At 43.8% G+C, this 18,266-nt stretch overlaps 1 protein-coding gene across 9 annotated transcripts in view; it reads left to right on the top strand.

Annotated features, from left to right (window-relative positions):
* Positions 1 to 18,266, top strand: part of NFIA (nuclear factor I A) — a 251,359-nt gene that overhangs the window by 157,001 nt on the left and 76,092 nt on the right. For all 9 annotated transcript variants that reach the window (XM_049807204.1, XM_049807202.1, XM_049807203.1 and 6 more), the window contains exons 3-5: positions 628 to 702; positions 10,757 to 10,874; positions 13,411 to 13,538. In XM_049807204.1, the coding sequence (XP_049663161.1) occupies positions 628 to 702; positions 10,757 to 10,874; positions 13,411 to 13,538 (321 nt within the window). The remainder of the gene's footprint in view (positions 1 to 627; positions 703 to 10,756; positions 10,875 to 13,410; positions 13,539 to 18,266) is intronic.

The following is an 18,266-nucleotide window of genomic DNA, read 5'->3' as shown; positions in this document are numbered from 1 at the left end:
CTCAAAGTTAATACTTTTCTTATGCAGAGATTTATTTTTCTTTTCAAAAGCTAGTTTTAGATGTTAGAATTCTTTTTTGTTTGTTTTTTTGTGGGAAAGACATTCATTTAATTTTTTTTAATCAGCTGCTATTTTAAGATTTCCCTAATGTAACCTTAGAAAAATGAAGAGTACATCTTTAAATCTTGTTTTGTTTGAATGAATGGGTAGATAATCCTGATCAGATGTTTCTTTAGAGAATAATGTTTAAAACGATTATGGAACTTAGCTGTCCTGTCTGTTTCCTAGGTACAGTATTTTCATTTCAATTGTGAAGTCATTAGGGGTCATCCAAGGTAACCGTTTATTAAAATAGTCCTCTTTTGTTTCAGATTTCCTGTTGAGATGCTTTAACATGTAAAAATCTCCCTGCTGATGTGTCATGTTAGCTTTCCTAACCTCTAGATAGAAACCACAAAGCAGCCTACATAGCTGTATGACTAGTTACCCACCTACATAAACAATAATTACTGCTAAGTGGGAAATTAGATGTCACATTTTAAGTCTAAATGAAAGTAAAGTACTTGAGAATACTGTCATTAAATGCTTAAAGCTAATCGCAGTTCTCTCACTCTGTTTGTTTTGTAGGACATTTGGGCTTCCAGGACAGTTTTGTCACATCAGGTGTTTTCAGTGTGACTGAGCTAGTAAGAGTCTCACAAAGTAAGTATCATTTTGTGGCCGGTTTATGTGGTTTCTGCAATCCCAGGTTTTTTCTTTGATTCTTATCGTGCCCCTTCCCCAGTTCAGAAACAGTGCCTTGAAAATTGAGAGTCTCTTCTCCCCACTTCTCACCAGTGGGTAGTGTTTGTGTGCCACATCTTTTAACATCGGAAAATAAAATAGCATAATTTTTTAAAGTAAATGAAAAAATCTTAATTCTGCAAACTTGCATGTGCAAGTTGATAAGCTTGTCTGGTACCCAGCTGAAAGTGGGCAGTCTCTGTATCAGTGTGCAGATAAAAGCCTACAGAGGTCAGCTTATCCAGTGGATCCCTTGCAGGATCCAAGGACTCTATTTTAACCATTCCTCTGGAAATGACATGATCTGTGCACGTAAACCTGGAAATTTTCTTATGCCACTTTTACGTAAGAATTGCAATGTTCATCCATGCCATGCGTACGTGTGTTTCTACACCTGCAAATTGATGAACTCATTAATAATGCCGACAACTGTACCAACTTCGGCTCTGATAACCTCAGTTCATAGAATCATAGCATCATAAAATGGTTTGGGTTGGAAGGGACCCTAAGGATCATCTAGTTCCAACCCCCCTGCCATGGGCAGGGACACTTTCTGCTAGACCAGGTTGCTCAAAGCCCCATCCAACCTGGCCTTGAACACTTCCAGGGATGGGGCAGCCACAACCTCTCTGGGCAACCTGTTCCAGTGCCTCACCACCCTCACAGTGAAGAACTTCTTCTTTATATCTAATTTAAATCTAACCTCTCTCAGTTTAAAGCCATTACCCCTTGTCCTATCACTACATGCCCTTGTAAAAAGTCCGTCTCTAGCTTTCTTGTAGGCCCCCTTTAGGTAGTGGAAGGTTGCCCTAAGGTCTTCCCAGAACCTTCTCTTCTCCAGGCTGAACAATCCCAACTCTCCTCTCAGCCTGTCTTCATAAGAGAGGTGCTCCGGCCCCCTGATCATCTTTGTGGCCCTCCTCTGGACTCGCTCCAAGACTTGTGCAGAGGCATACATCTTGACTTCGCAAGGCCTGCATTTTCCATTAACTGTATGGAATTCTGTCTTCTAGAAGGATTTGGTTTTTGACCTTTAAAGAATGCTAATGCCCCCAACATGAATGACACACTGCAGCATGATCATTACAGGCTTGTCAATACTCACTAACAACTCTGAATTAAGAGTACCTGTCACCACCCTGTTCCATTGATCAAAGGTGCATTGATTGTATTTTGCTATGACATAATCCAGATAGTCCAAGGAGAGAGTGTGGACAGTTTCTTGCAGAGAGACTGCTGGTAAGCCAGGGCCATAGGTACCAGTCCTTTGGGGATCTTTTCTGCAGCTGCTGTAGAGTTGTGCAGTAACATCACATTGTCACCAATTGCCACTGCTCCAGGTGAACCACTCAACTACGCAACTACATTCCTCTTTAAAACCTTAGGGTTTGTAACCAATCTCTCTAGCATCGACAGTGATAAAAATGGTTCTCCTCCTAGACAGCAGGAATATTTGTTTGTGTACCGGCTCTGAGCATGTAGTTTAAGTCCTTCTGGGGCTGGAATCTAACTGGCACAAACCTAGCAGAGAATCTGTGGTTTTGAGTCAGAACACAGAGTTTCTGTAAGGATTTTCCTGTTTTATTTCCTCTTTTGGAAAGACTTGCACTAGCTAGTAAATTGGCTTTATATTCAAAAATAGGATGCTACAAGGAAAGCATGACAAGTGGGAGATACATGACTGCCAGAGTTATATGTGCTGGAGGGAGAGACAGAGAGAGAAAAAGTTTGAGGCAGACATTTCTCCTGAGTTTTCTTTCCTGACAACTGGTGGGAATTTTGTGAAAAGGACAAAGTTAAGAGGACTTAGAAGTCAAAAGTAGCTGCTGAGTGCTCAGCACATTTGCAAATCAGTTCACTTACTGAAGTGCTTAAATAGGGACTTTGACATCTAACTCACTGTACTGTGTGCACTAACTTGCTGGTACCTGCAGCCATGGTGGACAAAACCAAGTTATCACCAGTCTTTGAACGTCTCCGTGTTATGTCACTTTATTTCAGTGTGACAGCGTAAGGCTTTTGAAGCCCAAAGGATTCACCCTCCCCCTCTGCAAGGCATCCCACTTCACCACAATCTTATCTTCACTGTAGGAGCCCTACACAGCAGAACTGCCTCTGGACTCTGTCAGCCGTGCTTCATGTGCGCACAGGACAGGGCTGCTAGAAAACTGCCCCCGTTCAGGGCTTGAGCCTTCACAGCCAGCCCCAGTCCCAGCCTCCCTGAGAGTTTGGCATTGACCTCACGAGCATCATGTTTCATGCTTATTAATTTTCCATGATATTTTATTGTAACTAAACTAAAACATTGTGTATCAGAAAGCCTAGCATTCAGCATCTTTTGCAAACTATGAAGTGTGACTGAGATGTTCCCTCTGCTTGCCATTGAAGTGCACCTCCTCCAAGGAAGGGGCACCTGCACGCAGGAAGAGCAGGACAGGCATGAACTTTATCGGAAATAAGAAAGTACGTGCTGGTGGGCGAAATAAAAAGATTCAGCTTTTATCTGTTCCAGACACAGGAGTATGCACTCTTTTTCATGGGCTCTTTAATAATCCTGGGAGGTCAAGACCTCAGTTTTATATCCTGTCTACAAGCCAGCACCTCTACCAAAAATAGTGTCCCCGAAGCCTATCGGGATATCACTTCAGAACTGACTCAGAGGGAAGAGTGCCAGCAACTGATTTAGCTACGCTGCTTTTGATAGCACCCTGGATTTTCCTTGGAGATGCCCCAGACATGTACTGACCAGCCGTAACCTTGTTTACTTTATGAGGTCTGAGAAGCCCACAGCCTGACATGCCGTGGCTACCCAGTAGGATATGTTTAGTGTAGAGTCTAGCATCAAATTCCCGGTGAAGTCAGTATGAATTCGCATGCTCATATTCAAAGAATTATTTAACATAATAGAGCAACAAAGTAATTGCTGCATATTTGCCTAAATTGGCAGGCAAGGTCTTTTAAAGAGTGTGCTTTTCAATATAACCCTTGCTGGGTTGCCTACAGGTTCCTGTGTCTTGATTTGAGACCGGTCCGTGAGTTATTTTCATGCTGGGGAGCTCAGCTTATGAACAGCCATCATCCAGACTCAGTGGCAGTTATTAACAGTCTGTAGCTTGAATAATCAAAATGTCCTCGCTCCATTCTGCTGTTTTTACTTTCTAAAAAGTCATTGCTCCTTCAGAAGCCATCATGGCTAGGGAAGGAACAAGCCTGCCTGTCCATAGTGGGCCCTCATGGTTAGTGTCTGCTCTCTTCCTCAGAGTGGTCTGTGTTTGCTTTACAAAGAGGTTATCTTTGTGTATGCCCATTGTCATTTTTCTTTCCTTGCTTGCTTTTGATAAAATGATGATAGAAATAAGTGATTTCCCACAGTTTTAACTGGCCTGTGGCTGCTGTTATCTAAAATTAATCTTATGAAATATTGTTGGTAGCAATTATGTGCCAGGTTTATTTAGTAAAGTTCCCAGAGGTCCACATGACAAGGAATCTCAAGTAATAGGCAGTTGTCTCCGTCATGCAAATTTGGGGCATGAATTAATCAAACGAAAGGTCAGCTGTTACCATTATCTATCTTACCTATCAGTGCTGATCATCACAGTTTCTGTGAGCTATTGAACAAGTCTAGACTGTTTTGGTAATAGAAACTTGCTTTCTTCAGTCCTAAAGATGCAGATCTTCTTTTGAAATGCTACCGAGCTACTGAATCTTGCAGAGCCTAGTAAAATAGAGAAAGCGTATCATAAATGTTCATCTGAAAAACGGATAGACCCCTCTCCACCCCATCTGATGTGAATGTTGCAGACCATGCTGTCAGTTTTCCTACATTATTAGCAGGCAAAGGGTGTGAGCTCCTTTCTACATGTTGTCTGTCACCCCAGATACTGGGGAGACCCCTTCAGATAACAGAGACTTCATTCTTCCATCCCTAGAGAGGTTTGGGCTGACAACAAAAGGCTCAACAGCAGAAGCGTTGGGGATGTACGGGTTTTGTGAACTGACAGCCAGCCGTTGGCCAAGCAAAACCTTCTCCCTCTCTACCCTTGTTAGGAAAATATTCCACTCACTGTGTGCAGCTATCTGCAGGGCACTGGAGAATACCCTCCGCAAAAGGTGCCGGCAGAGGGGCGGCTGTGGTGCCAAGCCACAGCCAAGTGTACAGTCCCGTTCACTTGGCAGAGGCTGGGAGGCCGTGGCAGGCTAGAGCAGGGAGAGAGGCATGGGGAAACGCTGTTCCCCTCTTGGCTTTGAGTCTGCACCATGTGCTCTTGTGCAGAGAGCTGCTGGGAAGATCTCCTCCCTTGGAGGTCCTTCAAGCAGCCAGATAAACTGCACTGCCCAGGATGTGAAGAAAGATTTAGGATTTATGAACATTCGCTAGAGCCAAATCAAACATATTTGTTTTGTGCTGTGTTATTTGTCAAAATGACATCATTCTTCATGCTGATAAACAAGGGAATTCTGACTGCGCCCTGGACTGAAAATGCCACGCTTTGAGTTTTAAGATGTTAGCTGTGTGGAGTAAGGAGCTGTACGGAGCAAGCGGGGTGACTTCTAATCCTTCTAATGAGCCAGTGAAACCACAAGCACACAAGCGTACATACAGTTGCTTAGTGCTCCTGTATAAACACAGAAACGGTCCAGCTAATTATCCCTGAAACAGTTACACTAATTCCACAGGTAAGAGGTGCTTTTGTGGCCAAGGCATTTTGGAAAGCTCGGAATCCTGCAACACCGAGGCTGCTGGATGCAGCGGGTGCTAGCGGCACCTTTAGCAATGGAGGCAGGAGCTGAAACCGTCCTTGCCATGAGGCAGGCGGACAAGTGCTAGAGATGAAAGTAATTGCCGCTGCTCCAGGCATGGATCGTGGATGCGACGGAGGAAGCGCAGCTTCCTCGTGCCTTTCATCCACTGGCCAGGTACAGCTGAAACAAACGGCAGGGAAAGTCCTGCGAAGCCCAGTGTGTGCTGGATGCCTACGGCAAGGTGTGGGGTGGCCCGGCTCCTTGTCGTGGGTCTGGGCCAGGCAAGCGGCTGCAAGGGGCAGGGAGGATGCTGCTGCCTTCTTGTAGCCCAGGAGGGGAGAAGAGGCTCTCCTCCACGCAGAGCACGTGTGTGGAAGCCGCGGTATAATAAAACAGCTCTCTCTAAACAGCAGCCTGTATGTTTTCTGCTATACTAAGCATTACAGTAGTGAAGGTAGTTAAAGTCAGCAGCATGAAAATTAACATTTAAAAAGATGCTCTATATTCCTTAGCAAAGCACTGCTATCCAAAACACACTGTGTGGGCTTGGGTATGAGAGGAAAAAAAAAAGATTATAATAAAAAATAGACTGCAGGCATAGAGTGAACAGTTGCCGTGACCTTGCCTTTTGTATGCCATTACACAATTCAATGGCAGTCCACTCAAACCTTGCTCTCGATCAATATCCTATTAAAGCAGCACAAAAAGTCTCTATAAACTTAGTGGTTAGCTATGTTTATAAATGGAACTCAACATAATTAGATGGTCAATAGCAGGCTGTACTTGTAATTTTAAAATGAACATCACACATTTCATATCTGTTGTATTCGGCAAAACCTCTTTGAATCTAACGATACAGTGTGTAGAAAACAAAGGCCTTGCAAAAAAAAAAACAACACCCAGCTCCCCTTTCCTCTCGGCAGCAGCAGCGCAGTGTGTTTCCCTTTGTTTATGGAGTCACAACTCAGGAAAAAGTTTATTAGTCAAATGTCATGTTTCTCCCATTTAACCTTAAACACATTATCACTTTGCTGCAGTGTTACACATGTAATGATCTTAGTCACATCCCAACCCCTTTGTAAAAATAAATACATAAAAATGGAAAAAAAGAGAAACTAAATATTAACATGACTAAAAGAGAGTGCCGTATTCCAAAGAAGACAAATGCCAGCCTGGCTGGTTTTATTTAGTGGGTTTCCTGTTCTGTAATTCAATAAATTTTTCAAAATAAATATTCCAATTGGGTTAAGTCAGAGGGCTTTTCGTTAATTTCTCTGTTATTTTTCTTGACATTTCGGGTGAAGATCTGAGCTAACAAGCTGGCAGCGGAGGGAGCAGGCTGGCAGCAGGGGCAATGCTGCCCCACGTCCCCGGGAGTAGCACAGGGCTGGTGCTCAGGCAGAGGCACCCACCATCCTCCTCCTCCTCCTCTTGGGCAAAGTAGCTTCTCCTGCCCCTCAGAGCAAGGAAGACGTGTCTTATCTGCACAGGGATTTTTTTGTGATGCCAGCGGCTGGAATGGTAGCTGAGGCCGGCGTCTGTTTGCTTAGAAAGGCTGAGCACATCAGCAGGCTGGGTGTTAGGGGAAGAGGGGTCCTTCCTCCTCACCCCCTGCCAGGTCGGAGCCCTGGGCCAGATGACATCTTCATGCCAGCACGTAGGTGGAGACTATTGTTTTGACTCACAACTGCCATTTCTGACATCCTTTCCTGTTTGGGAGACGTTCCTGAGCTATCAGAAGGTCACTTTTTGCTGCAGAGCATTTCTTAGGGGGGAAATGGCATGTTTTTAATGTCGTCGCCTGGAGTTTCTGCAGGCTGCGGCGTGTAACAGCCGGCTGTGCTGCAGTGGAACTGCCCAACCATGCTGCTGCTTCACGTGGGGACAGAGCGTGTTCCCGGGGCATAGGAACAGGGGTTTAGGGAGGTTGCACGGTGGATTGTCAGATGCCACAATGAAGAGGTTTAATTTAGATAGAGCTTGGGCACAGTTGGCACCACTTTGATCCCTTTGCTTACTTTTCAGAGCTGCAGCCTTTGCAGGGAATCCTGCAAATAAATGCAAGTGTTCCCTTCCCATCAGCTTTCTGGGCCCATGCGAGGCGGACAGTCCACAAAGGCAGCGTGAAAAGCCATTTGGAGTGGTCTTGGATGCCTCCTGGCTGGGCTAGCTGCGCTGTGCCCACTCTCGTGGCACGTTGCACTGCAAAACGCAAGGGTGACTAGAGGAGGCGGGTGTGGGGCAGCGAGCTTCCCGCAGACGAAGCCCATCGCAGGAGGTGTAAGCTTTGGCTCAGCTCCGCTGAGGCTGAAGCAGAGACAGAAAGCACACAGGGCTTCAACCAAATTCCAGCTGGGAAGAGGAAGCGACCTTCTGCCACGCGGATGAAAAACATTAACCTCTTTCTGAGAGTCTCAGGCTGGGCTCTGCACGTCGGCACATTGCTGTGGTTTATGATAGTAAATGGGGTAACTGCAAGCAAAGGTACAAATACCCTTTGCTGAAAGACGAGCACCAAATACGTGCCTGTCAGGCAGGCAGGAGAAGGGATTTCAGAAGAGCTTAGCCCTGCGCAACGTTTGCCACAGCACTTCTAGGGCCAGAGACCTTGAGCTGGTTGGGGCAGGATCGTGGCTCCTGTGTCAGGTACTCGCCACCATAGGCCAGCCAGGCACTTTAACCTCTGCTGCTTAGATCTGTTAGTGTCTATTAGAGGTGAGTTTTGTTCCTTAACCCTCGGGTTGCAAACAGGCTCTTGAGTGTGGCAAGGTGGTTTGGCCTGTGACAAACAAAGCATCCTTCACATTTGCTGTGGTGGAAATTACTGTGTGATTAGCCCTTTCTACTTTGTGCTGAGTTTACACAGCGTTAGCAATACATTGTTCCTACCTCATCCCTGCTCTGGAGATACTTTTCATTTTTCTATAGGGCCAATCCAAGGGTTGGAACAGGAATGTCCAGGATTTGGGGAGAGAGCGATAAACAGGGCGGGGGGGGGCGGGAGGGGGTGTTGAGAGAAAGAAGAGAAGCGTTATCCACATACCAGCTTTTCTTCCATATCTGTTTGGAATAAAACTGTTTCATAAATCTTGCAATGCCTAGGAAATTCACAGTGCCTCAGAAAGAAACTGTGCTTTAATTTAGTGCTTGCCTTTTTATGTTCCTGTTTGGAAAATAGTATGCTTAAACTGTAAGTTAGACTTTGGGAGGTAGAGGGTGCAGAGGAATTGATCAGCAAAGGGTTTACAGAGCACAAATCTGTTTGGCAAGGAAGTTGCTGAAAACTGTGGAGTAGATGCTGCAGAGAGTACCTTTATGATTGATTTCCATTCAAGTCAGACTGACTGCAGTGTGGTCATTTTTCTAACCCATAACTGCTCACACTGCAGCAGTCTGCTATCTGCAGGGTGTCTGAATTATAGCAGTCCATGTCCGTGTTACCTTTTACACAAATTACTTACACCGGTTTCTTTTTCCATGCAAATTCATCAGTTTTACAGCCTCTTGTAGCTGCTGTCAGGAAACTGTTGCAGAAAGCACGAATTGATAAAACAAGTTAATTTTACTATGCTTAATTTTTCTTTCTCTCTGTTAACACACCCTCTTATATACCAGTGTGCAGGAAGCATATGATAGTTAAGAAGAGATAACAAAGGATTTGAGTGTTCTTGTCATAAATTACTTCCCAACTTCATTCCTTTTAATGATCATTCCAGATTTTCGCAAGTTTTAATGGTGTTGTGTATTTTCCGTCCCATGCTTTTAAAAGTCCGTCGCTATCCGGGCTGTTCCCTTTCTGTCTCAATGACGTTCTTAAAAGATCCTTGCCAAGCAACAACTAATTGTCTTGTGGGGATGATGAGGCAGCTGCAAAGTTACATTATTCCTCTGTCAAATCTGACATTGTGAGCTCCTTAAGACTTGGGGTGAAATACTGGCCCCATTACAGTCAATGGCAGCACTCCCAGAAGCCTGTGTTTCAGCCCAGACATGTTAGCTGGGTGATAGGAGCTATCCTGTCTTCATTTCCTCACTCCTGCCCCGTCGGAGTGAAAGATTTTTTCATGTTTGAAAATGGGCCAGATTCTCAGACCAAAGATTAAACTTGGCTCAGCATCCTTGTGTGGCATTGAGACTGCTTCGTCTTTGTTGCTCTGAATCAGGGCTCTCAGACAATACGTTCCAGGCCAAGCTTGTGCCTTTTATTGTGCAGTACGGCCTTTTTCAGATGTCTCTGAAATGTGAGAGAAAATCATGATCTGTAATTGTCAGCTCCCAAAGTTGTATTGTCCTGTAAATAGCGCTGGAACAGCAACAGTGGATATGGTACCATTTGCCGTACAGTGGGTTTTTCTGTGAAATGCTTTATCGGTTGACTTGAACATTAAACTAACTGCTCTGTTGCTTTTCTGTTCTGAGAAGAATATGGCACATGGAGTTCATAGGCTTGTGCCTGCAAACTTCAGGGTGTGTAGGAATTCATAATGTTTTAATGTAAAACAAAGGCTCTAGGACAGGAAAATTAAAGGTATTTATCTCCCTTATAATAAAACTTAGGTGCTGGATAAGGTAATGAGAGGTGAACAGTGGAAGCTAACTGCTGGATAAAAGTTTTGGAGAGTCATATGTCTCTAGCTCTGAGTTAGCTGGAGGAGAGGCCAGAGGAAAACTCAGATGTTCACAGGCAGAAAAGAGCTCAGGTTTCTCATCTGCTTCTGTGCTTTCTCCAAGGAGCATTTGTAACCTCTGTGCTTGTGGATGTACATCACGTATATACCAAAGGTCCTGAGGTGTGTATTTCCCTGCCTATGCTGCTTATAGATTATGCCAAGCACACTACCGGGATGATGCAGCCTATTTGTAACTATGCCAATAGATGCAATGTTGTCCTAAAAGCAAAAGCAACAAGTTTCATTAAATGTTAGAATTATATTAATAGAAAAGCAGGGCTTAAAGGAAGTCTTGCTGTAATTATATAATTATTTTTTTTTAAAGAGTACCTTTGGAGGAATGTAAGAAAAAGTCTATGTCATGGAACATTTTATTCTTGATAAAATTTATACCTTCTTGATTGCAATGCCAGTTACCGTTAGCATTTCCTAATTTCCATGTCCCACCTGTTCTCATCATGAAACTAAACACACTCATGAGGAAGAAGAAAGTGATTTTGAAGTGCAATTCATGCTTTATTCACATGACTTACTGACTGCAATCTCTTTTGTTTCCCTAGCACCGATAGCTGCAGGAACAGGCCCTAATTTCTCCCTCTCAGATTTGGAAAGTTCTTCATACTACAGCATGAGCCCAGGAGCAATGAGGAGGTCTTTACCTAGCACATCCTCTACCAGGTAATTTAATCTCTGCCTAGTACCAGGTTACTTGGAAACCCAGGCTAGCATCATTACTCATCTGGGAAAGTAACCATTAAATTCTTTGACAAGCTCTTTGGGGGCCTCAAGGTGTGGAGCTGTTTCAGATTCACAGAGCTGAATGTTCAACTGGATTGCTGTTAAAGTTCTTTTTATATGTACAAGCTTCGAAGAAAAACTGCTGCTTTGACTTGTGTAACTTCTGGCTTGTATCTCAGTGTATCAGGAGAAGTTCCACTGGAATTGTTGGAGTTTCACTTGTGGCAGAGGAGAATTTGGAGCATATTGAGATGTGCCACTTTGTCCTAGCAGGAGAGTCTTAAGATAGACTTGTATGCATTCTGTATCATAAAAATTGTTATCTGTGAGACTAACATCGGTTTAGGACCTTGTCCTAGACTGCATTCTAGTTTTCATATAGCATTTAGATATTTGCGACCCATCCTTTGGAAAACTGAATTGTTAATGCAGATGACTACCCAGTCTGATTTTGATTTTGGCTTAGATGCCAACTATCAAACACGGATATTTTTTTATTTTTTACCTTTCACTTTAACCATCCATGAGATTAGATTTATAAACAAGCCCAGTCACTCTACTAGCCTTGAACACTATTAAGGAACCAGATTGATTTTTTTTCCCCCGCAGCCAAAATAGATCACTTATTTCAAAGACATGACAAGAAAGTCTAACTTCAGTCCAAGTTTCTTTTACGTTTTTATCTCACTCTGCCGTGCCACCAGTTTTGCAGTAAGCAAATACACATGTAAAAAGTCTCTATAGTTTGAATATAGCTGTTGTTTTTATTTAAAAAATAAATCTTTAGAGAGGCTCTTAGCAATAAGTTCTTACAGTTTGCAGTGATTGGAAGAACATTCTACATCTTGCACTTAGTGTGCACATTATGAAGCTCAGTGACTACAATTCCCATTACACATCAATTAAAAACTTTGTGCTCTTTCTTTTTTGCGTGTAAACTGCATACCCTACAGTGCTCATCATTAGCACCATTCTCAGGTAGAATTTACTTGTGACTCCAGAAGCATAAAAGTGAGGTTATTAATGTTACTTGAGAGCTCAGTTGTTGCTCTCCCATTCTTCTGCAAATAGCTACCACTGATAAGGAGCTAATTATAAACAGCATGGGTAGTTAATAACTTGGTAATATGTTTGTTTTCCTCTCATTAGGCTGTTCCCAGTCAGAAAAAAAAATATTCCTTAAATACACAGACTCAGCAGAATTATCAGGCGGTAATTATATTGTATGCACACAATTTCCCCTATTGACACATAACAATTCTCTAAATTAAGGAATGGCCAAACCTGCATTCCACGCATACCGCAAGACTTATTCTTCCTGTTTCTCACAAACTGATTTTGCATACCCGTCAGCTCCTACCTGTGCAGAGCTTCGGGTGGGGAGCTGCGGAGAGGCTGCAAGTTTTAAACCAATAGAAATTGCAGTGGAATATTTTATGTCTGTTAAATATGTTCCCCCTACACAGCAGAGCCTGTTCTTGAATGCCTTAAGTCTTAATAGAATACAGATTTGGTGAAAAAAGTGAGCTGACCCAGCCTTGGAAAAGTACTTAGAAGTTAAATTCTCGGTAATGTCCCCACGCAGTCTGTACAACTCATTATAGAAAACAGAGCCAAGCTGAGCGTCTTTGGCTTTGGGATCCTCTTCTTGCAGAACTACCAGAGTCTGAGTCAGTGGCCACCAGAGACCACTGAAAGGGCTCTTCTGTCTCCTGAGCCTTCGGTAAGGGAGGTGTGATATATTACAAGGGACTCCTTTAGTACTGGCACTGGACAGAGATACCTGTTGGGTTTTTTTTATGCTTGGTGGCACACAGTTGCAGAGTAAAATGCTTATACTTGTAGGATAACATGAACATTTGAACCAAGAATGGATTCTTCCATCATTCACTTGTCTATGCTTCTTCTTATGGGACTGCATTCTGGGTTAATTTAATGGCTACGGTTAAAAGATTGAAAATATAAGTTTGAACTGATAAACAATTTGTCTTCCAGAATAAGCTGTGGAAAAATCTGACAGTTAAAATAAGTCTTGTGTGTCATTACCATATTCATTCAAATTGCAAAAATCATGAAATACAAATTAAATTCTTGCCTTTTTATTGACCTCTTTGTGCTTTGAAAAATGTCCTACTTTTTGATCTATGAAAGCCTAAATGTTAAACTGCCTTCTAGTTAAACTAATATGTGTTTAGGGCTTCAGTCTGGACTCTGTGAGAGGTTGGTTTGTATCATCTCACTGAAGCTTAGTCATTGGCAACGAAGCAAATCAGAAACAAAAAGTGGATGTTGAGAGGTTGGGCGGGCAGGATGGCTGTGCGGGACTTCTTATACCTTCCCCTTCCCAGAGCCCAGATCTGTTACAGTTTCCATAGCCAAGTTAGTCTCAAGCAGGGCTAGCAAGATATGTCCCAACAGAAGTGCCTTTGTTCCTTTGCATGCATATAGTATTTATTATGTGTTTTTACTTTCTCAGCTCTACAAAACGTCTCAAGTCTGTGGAGGATGAGATGGACAGTCCTGGTGAGGAGCCGTTTTATACAAGCCAAGGGCGCTCTCCAGGAAGTGGCAGCCAGTCAAGTGGATGGCATGAAGTGGAGCCAGGTAAGCCACGGCTTTCAGAAGCCCAAGAACATCATCTCCAGTTGTTCTGCTTTGTTATCAGAATACACTGAATGCTGTATAGGAAGGTGATCAGTTCTAAACATCTTGTAACTTCTTCTGAGAAAAGGTCAGTCTAATGAAAATATTGTAGAAGTTTTATTGCTCCTGCAGCTGCGAATGTTTCTGTAGTGTGTCACTTCTGTATTTTGGCCAAATATCTGAAGTATTTAAATAATGCAGCAAAAGATAGGCGGTCTTTTTCTGTCAAAATGTCCAGATTCAATTCTGGGAAAGCGGTGACAATCGCTTAGCAAAAAGCAGTACCTGTCTGGGCTGTGCCCTACAGTTGTACTGTTTAAATAAACATCCCTAAACTTATATAAGGTAGAAGGACTTTTCAAGCATTATACAACACTTGAGTTCACTTAGTAATGACTTTTAAGAGACTTACAGAAGGAGTTGTTTCATTAATCTGTAATACTATGAAGTGTGATTGGAGGCTTCATATCAAAATAGATATTACTGGGCGTTACACTTTGTAAGGTTTAGGAAGCAGCTCTTCTGCCTCTTCTCAGTGTGTGATCTTTCTTGTTGATCATCTTTTGGGTTACATTATGTTACATACTTAACTGTCCATTGATCACTTATCTTGAGATCATCTGGGTGCTTAATTCTATTGGAAATATTTTTCAGTGATACACGCATAGGTAAAGTTAATGCCTCAGTTTTGCTTACAGCGAAATAATCAAGTATTTATCGCCAATAAAAATAACAGAAGTCTTATTTGTTAGACGAAGGCAAGCAGTACTTTCATCTCCAGCCTCCCAGTGTCTGAGAAGGCCCTCTAAACAGCCCAAAGGATCTTTCACAATACCTTTTTTTTTTCTTTCTTGTTTGTTTGGATTTAAAATAGTATGGTTTGGGTTTGTTTTGAAACAACACATGCTTGTCCAGGCCACTGTGTATAATGAACTATACAGCACAGAAAAGTAAATTCAACCTGAACAGCATTAAAATCAGTTCTGTGGGCACTTAGCCAGCCACCTATATCCTTCATCATGTAGGAAACATACCCATAGCTTTCTCTGGAGACCCTGTCAAACAGCTGTCCTTTACAGCATGCCCAGAAAGTCACCAAATTTGGGCTATTCCAGACTGGGAGGGGACTGATTCCTGCGCCTGGGAGCCCTTGGAGGATCCCCTGCCAGCTGCCCTCTCTCCTCTAATGAGGAGGAGCCAGCTTGTGGGCCCTTATTGACTGCAGATGTGGCACTTTGGCAGGAGGAGAGGGTGGACCTGCAGGCAGACAAGTGCCAGGCTCGCCGTGACTGCCTTGCTGCCGCCGTCCCCAGGGCTCTGGTGTTTTCAGCGAGGTGTCCTGCTCAGCAGACACTAGGGGCTGTTTCCTCCATCAGCTTCAGGCTCCAGATGATGTAAGGCAGAGCTTCACCTTGTACTAAACTAGTCTGCTCATGGAGCGGCAAAAGCACGAACAAAAGCTCAGCGCCCATTGAAAGGGAGAGATCACAACCTCCTCTGCAGACGCAGATGGCTAAAAGCTGACTGGATCACTGCTTCTACATCATTGTCAGACTGGGGGCTAACTCCCCCCCAAAGTTTGGGGTACTCTTTGTTAATGACAAATGTTCTCCATTTGTGCAACAGCCAGAGGTTGGCTATTAATTTTGCTGTCACTCTTGGTGGTTTCCCCCACATGTGGTCATTACCTCTGTCTCATCCAAGTCCTGACTAGATGGTGGCACTGAGCCGCTGAGCTGGACAAGAGAAACACCTAAAGCTTTACACCTCCAAAGCACCTTCGCCACTCTTGGCACCACTGGGTGCCCATCATGAAGAAGCGCAACTGCCCATGTCAAACTTCCTGAGGTGCTCAGAAAGGCAAGAACAAGTCAGAGAATAGAAGGTTCTTCCTTCCTCATGACCTTCCTCGCTTACTACAGAAAAATCCCAGATTCTGCTTAGTCTTGCCTGCGAAAGGGCAGAAAATCACCTTGCAACATCAGGGACTCAAGCCAGGTACCAACTAGATATAGCTCAGATCCACCAAGCTATCTATCACTGTCACAGCTATGAAGAAAAAGAGCCTTATCCTGCCTGCGTGGGATGCACTTTCAAACCATCTTTATGCTATGTCTATGCAGCCCCACCCCAATACTTCTGCCGTGGCTTTCCAGCAGCCTGTCCTCTGAATTCATTGCCTCAGCTTCTTGTAAAACAGGGTCACTGCAAGAGCACAGCTGGCAGAGAGATTACCTGAAGAGCCACAGCTCATCAGTGGTGAAGGACAAAACAGTACTGAAGTGTCCTTCCATGCCAGGGCAACAGTGGTATGTCACTGGCACAAGGTGCTCCCCCTCCGAGGGACACATCCTGCTGCGGTCTGTGCACAGTGCCCTGCCTTACCTCAAAAATCACAGGTGGGTCTGATATTAACTCCTGGCCCTTTGTATTTGACGTGGGTGCTTTATCTCCAAAAGGGTAAGATGTTTTATGAGTCTTCGATGGGGCATCTGCCTAGAAAATATATTGGTCATCTGAAAGCCGTACAAATGATGTTAACATCCCGTATTACCCGGTGGCTTGCCGCAGTGTTCCTTTCTGACGAGGGGAGCTCTGGAACCTGGGCCTGTTTCAGATCCATCCTTTCCGATGTCTGTCCTGTCCAGAGAAAGGCCTGGCTGTTTATTTAGTCTACAGTCAAAATGATGGCACTGTTTTAACATACAATAATCTCTGAGCTTCAGTGTTTTGTTTTTTTCCCACTGAAATTCGCAGTAGAAGTTTAAAGATTAAAACCGTCTTTTTGTTTGACTTGGCATTTCTTCCATGTGGTTCATTTTATGCTGCGTGGGATAATGCAGGTATCAACGGTGCAGAATGATGCTGGTTCGGGAGGCAGGCTGAAGTTTTATCCTGTGCTGGCAGAGTAGCGTAAGCCAGGTTTCCAAACTCCATAATTAAACCCTGTCCTTTGGGTTACCAGCCAAACAACAGGAGGAGGAAATCAGACCAAGGAAAGGAAGCTTAGACTTGTCTGTGGGATGGCTGTTCTGGCTGGGAAGGAAAGTTCAGAGAGGAGCCAGCAGCCAACCTCCCAGCCCAGTAGGATCCACACCAAAGATAATAATATATCCTTTGGCTTTATTGCCTTTGAGTAGATTGCTTCCTCGCAGGAGATTTAGATTTATGCAGAGATAGCTTCTTGGCCTATATGCCTTGACAGGTTTATGGGAGTGAGAGGATGAATATTCTGTCTGTGTGTGTTGCATTTGCTTAATTCTGAGGTGTGCACATGAGAAAAAGTGGGGACTTAACACAGGAGCAGGTGTGAAGCACCCGTATGCTTATGCACATGTAGAGACAGAGGGAAGTGCTCGTGGCACAGAGACTAATGAGAGGGCTGTAGCAAAAGGTGTTGCCTGGGACAGTGCAGGGAAATTAGGTCTGCATCAGAGGGAGATTGGAGAAATGTCGCACTTGAAAGAGAGCGCAACGTAGAAGGGAAAGGGAAAATGAGAGACAATTTTAGACCGTACAGAAGGGAAAAAGTATATAGGGGAAAGAAGAAAAAAGAACAAATGCCAGGAAAACAAAGATTTGACTTCCTAGAAAGGAAATATGAAATGGAATATGTGAACTCCTCTTAGAGAAAGAGAGCACTCCAGGCAGAGGGTTATTTACCGCCAGCCGTGACTAGTCACTCTACATCTGTCTCCATTTTTTTCTCTTGAACAAATTCCCTTTTTGGATACTTTCTTCCTGCTTTGCTTCCCTGTGATTGCCCCTGTAAGTGGTCTTTGGAGGGCAGGCTGTATACTCAGAACATATGTGCAAACTGGCAGGAGAACAGAAGAGGACAAAACCACTCTGTGTGCTATTTAGATTAGGCAGTGGATGCTTCCCCTGTGCCTACTCTTGGGGTCTCTGCTGTGTGCAGAATACAGGCTGCACCTATTGTCCATCCACAGTCCTTCTTCTGCGCTTTTACGTCACGGGGCCCTGGGGCTTGGAGCACCCCGACATCTGTCTCACGTGGAGACTTTGCTGGGTGTGGATCCTACATGCTTCACCCACCAGTAACATGACCTTTCCGTTCGTGGCATTTCAGACCCATAGTAATGAGCAGAGGACTCAGCCTTGTGTTTTTTACATCTAGATACTTACTGCAAGCAAGGATGTAGCACTCTCCTTATACGTCAGACGTGACAGCCAAAGCAAAAACCAACATTAATTCCATGTTCCTTGTACTGTACTCCTTGAGTCTCGCATCCATTTACCTGCACTCGAAAGCTCCTGGGGAGCTCTCAGGCCTAAAAAGGCTGGAGTCTGCCAGAAAAGATGAATTTCCTTTCACAACAGGAAGGCTTAGGAAGTAAAACAAAGCAGACATGTAGTAAATTACTTCTGCTTTTCAAATACCTTTTGCGGTATCCTCCTTACCATTACTTTATCTCAGCACTTTCAGTACATAACTCTTGTTAACTGAGAAGAAGGGCAAGGGAGGATAAAGATGATGATAGTAAGAAAATAAGGCAACACCACACTGGCTTTGAACTTATGCACAAAGCTGGCCCGTGTTCAGTTCCGTGGCAGCTCTGCTTGTAATGGGGGTAAGCCATAATTACAGGTATAAGTTCTTTAATTCCATAATAAGAGAAGATTGAGTTAATGTATATCAGTATTCCACTTATGCATTTTTTTAATGCA

The sequence above is a fragment of the Accipiter gentilis genome, chromosome 8 (assembly GCF_929443795.1).
Source record: "Accipiter gentilis chromosome 8, bAccGen1.1, whole genome shotgun sequence".
Lineage (NCBI taxonomy): Eukaryota > Metazoa > Chordata > Aves > Accipitriformes > Accipitridae > Astur > Astur gentilis.
This window is presented reverse-complemented; position numbering and strand designations above follow the sequence as displayed.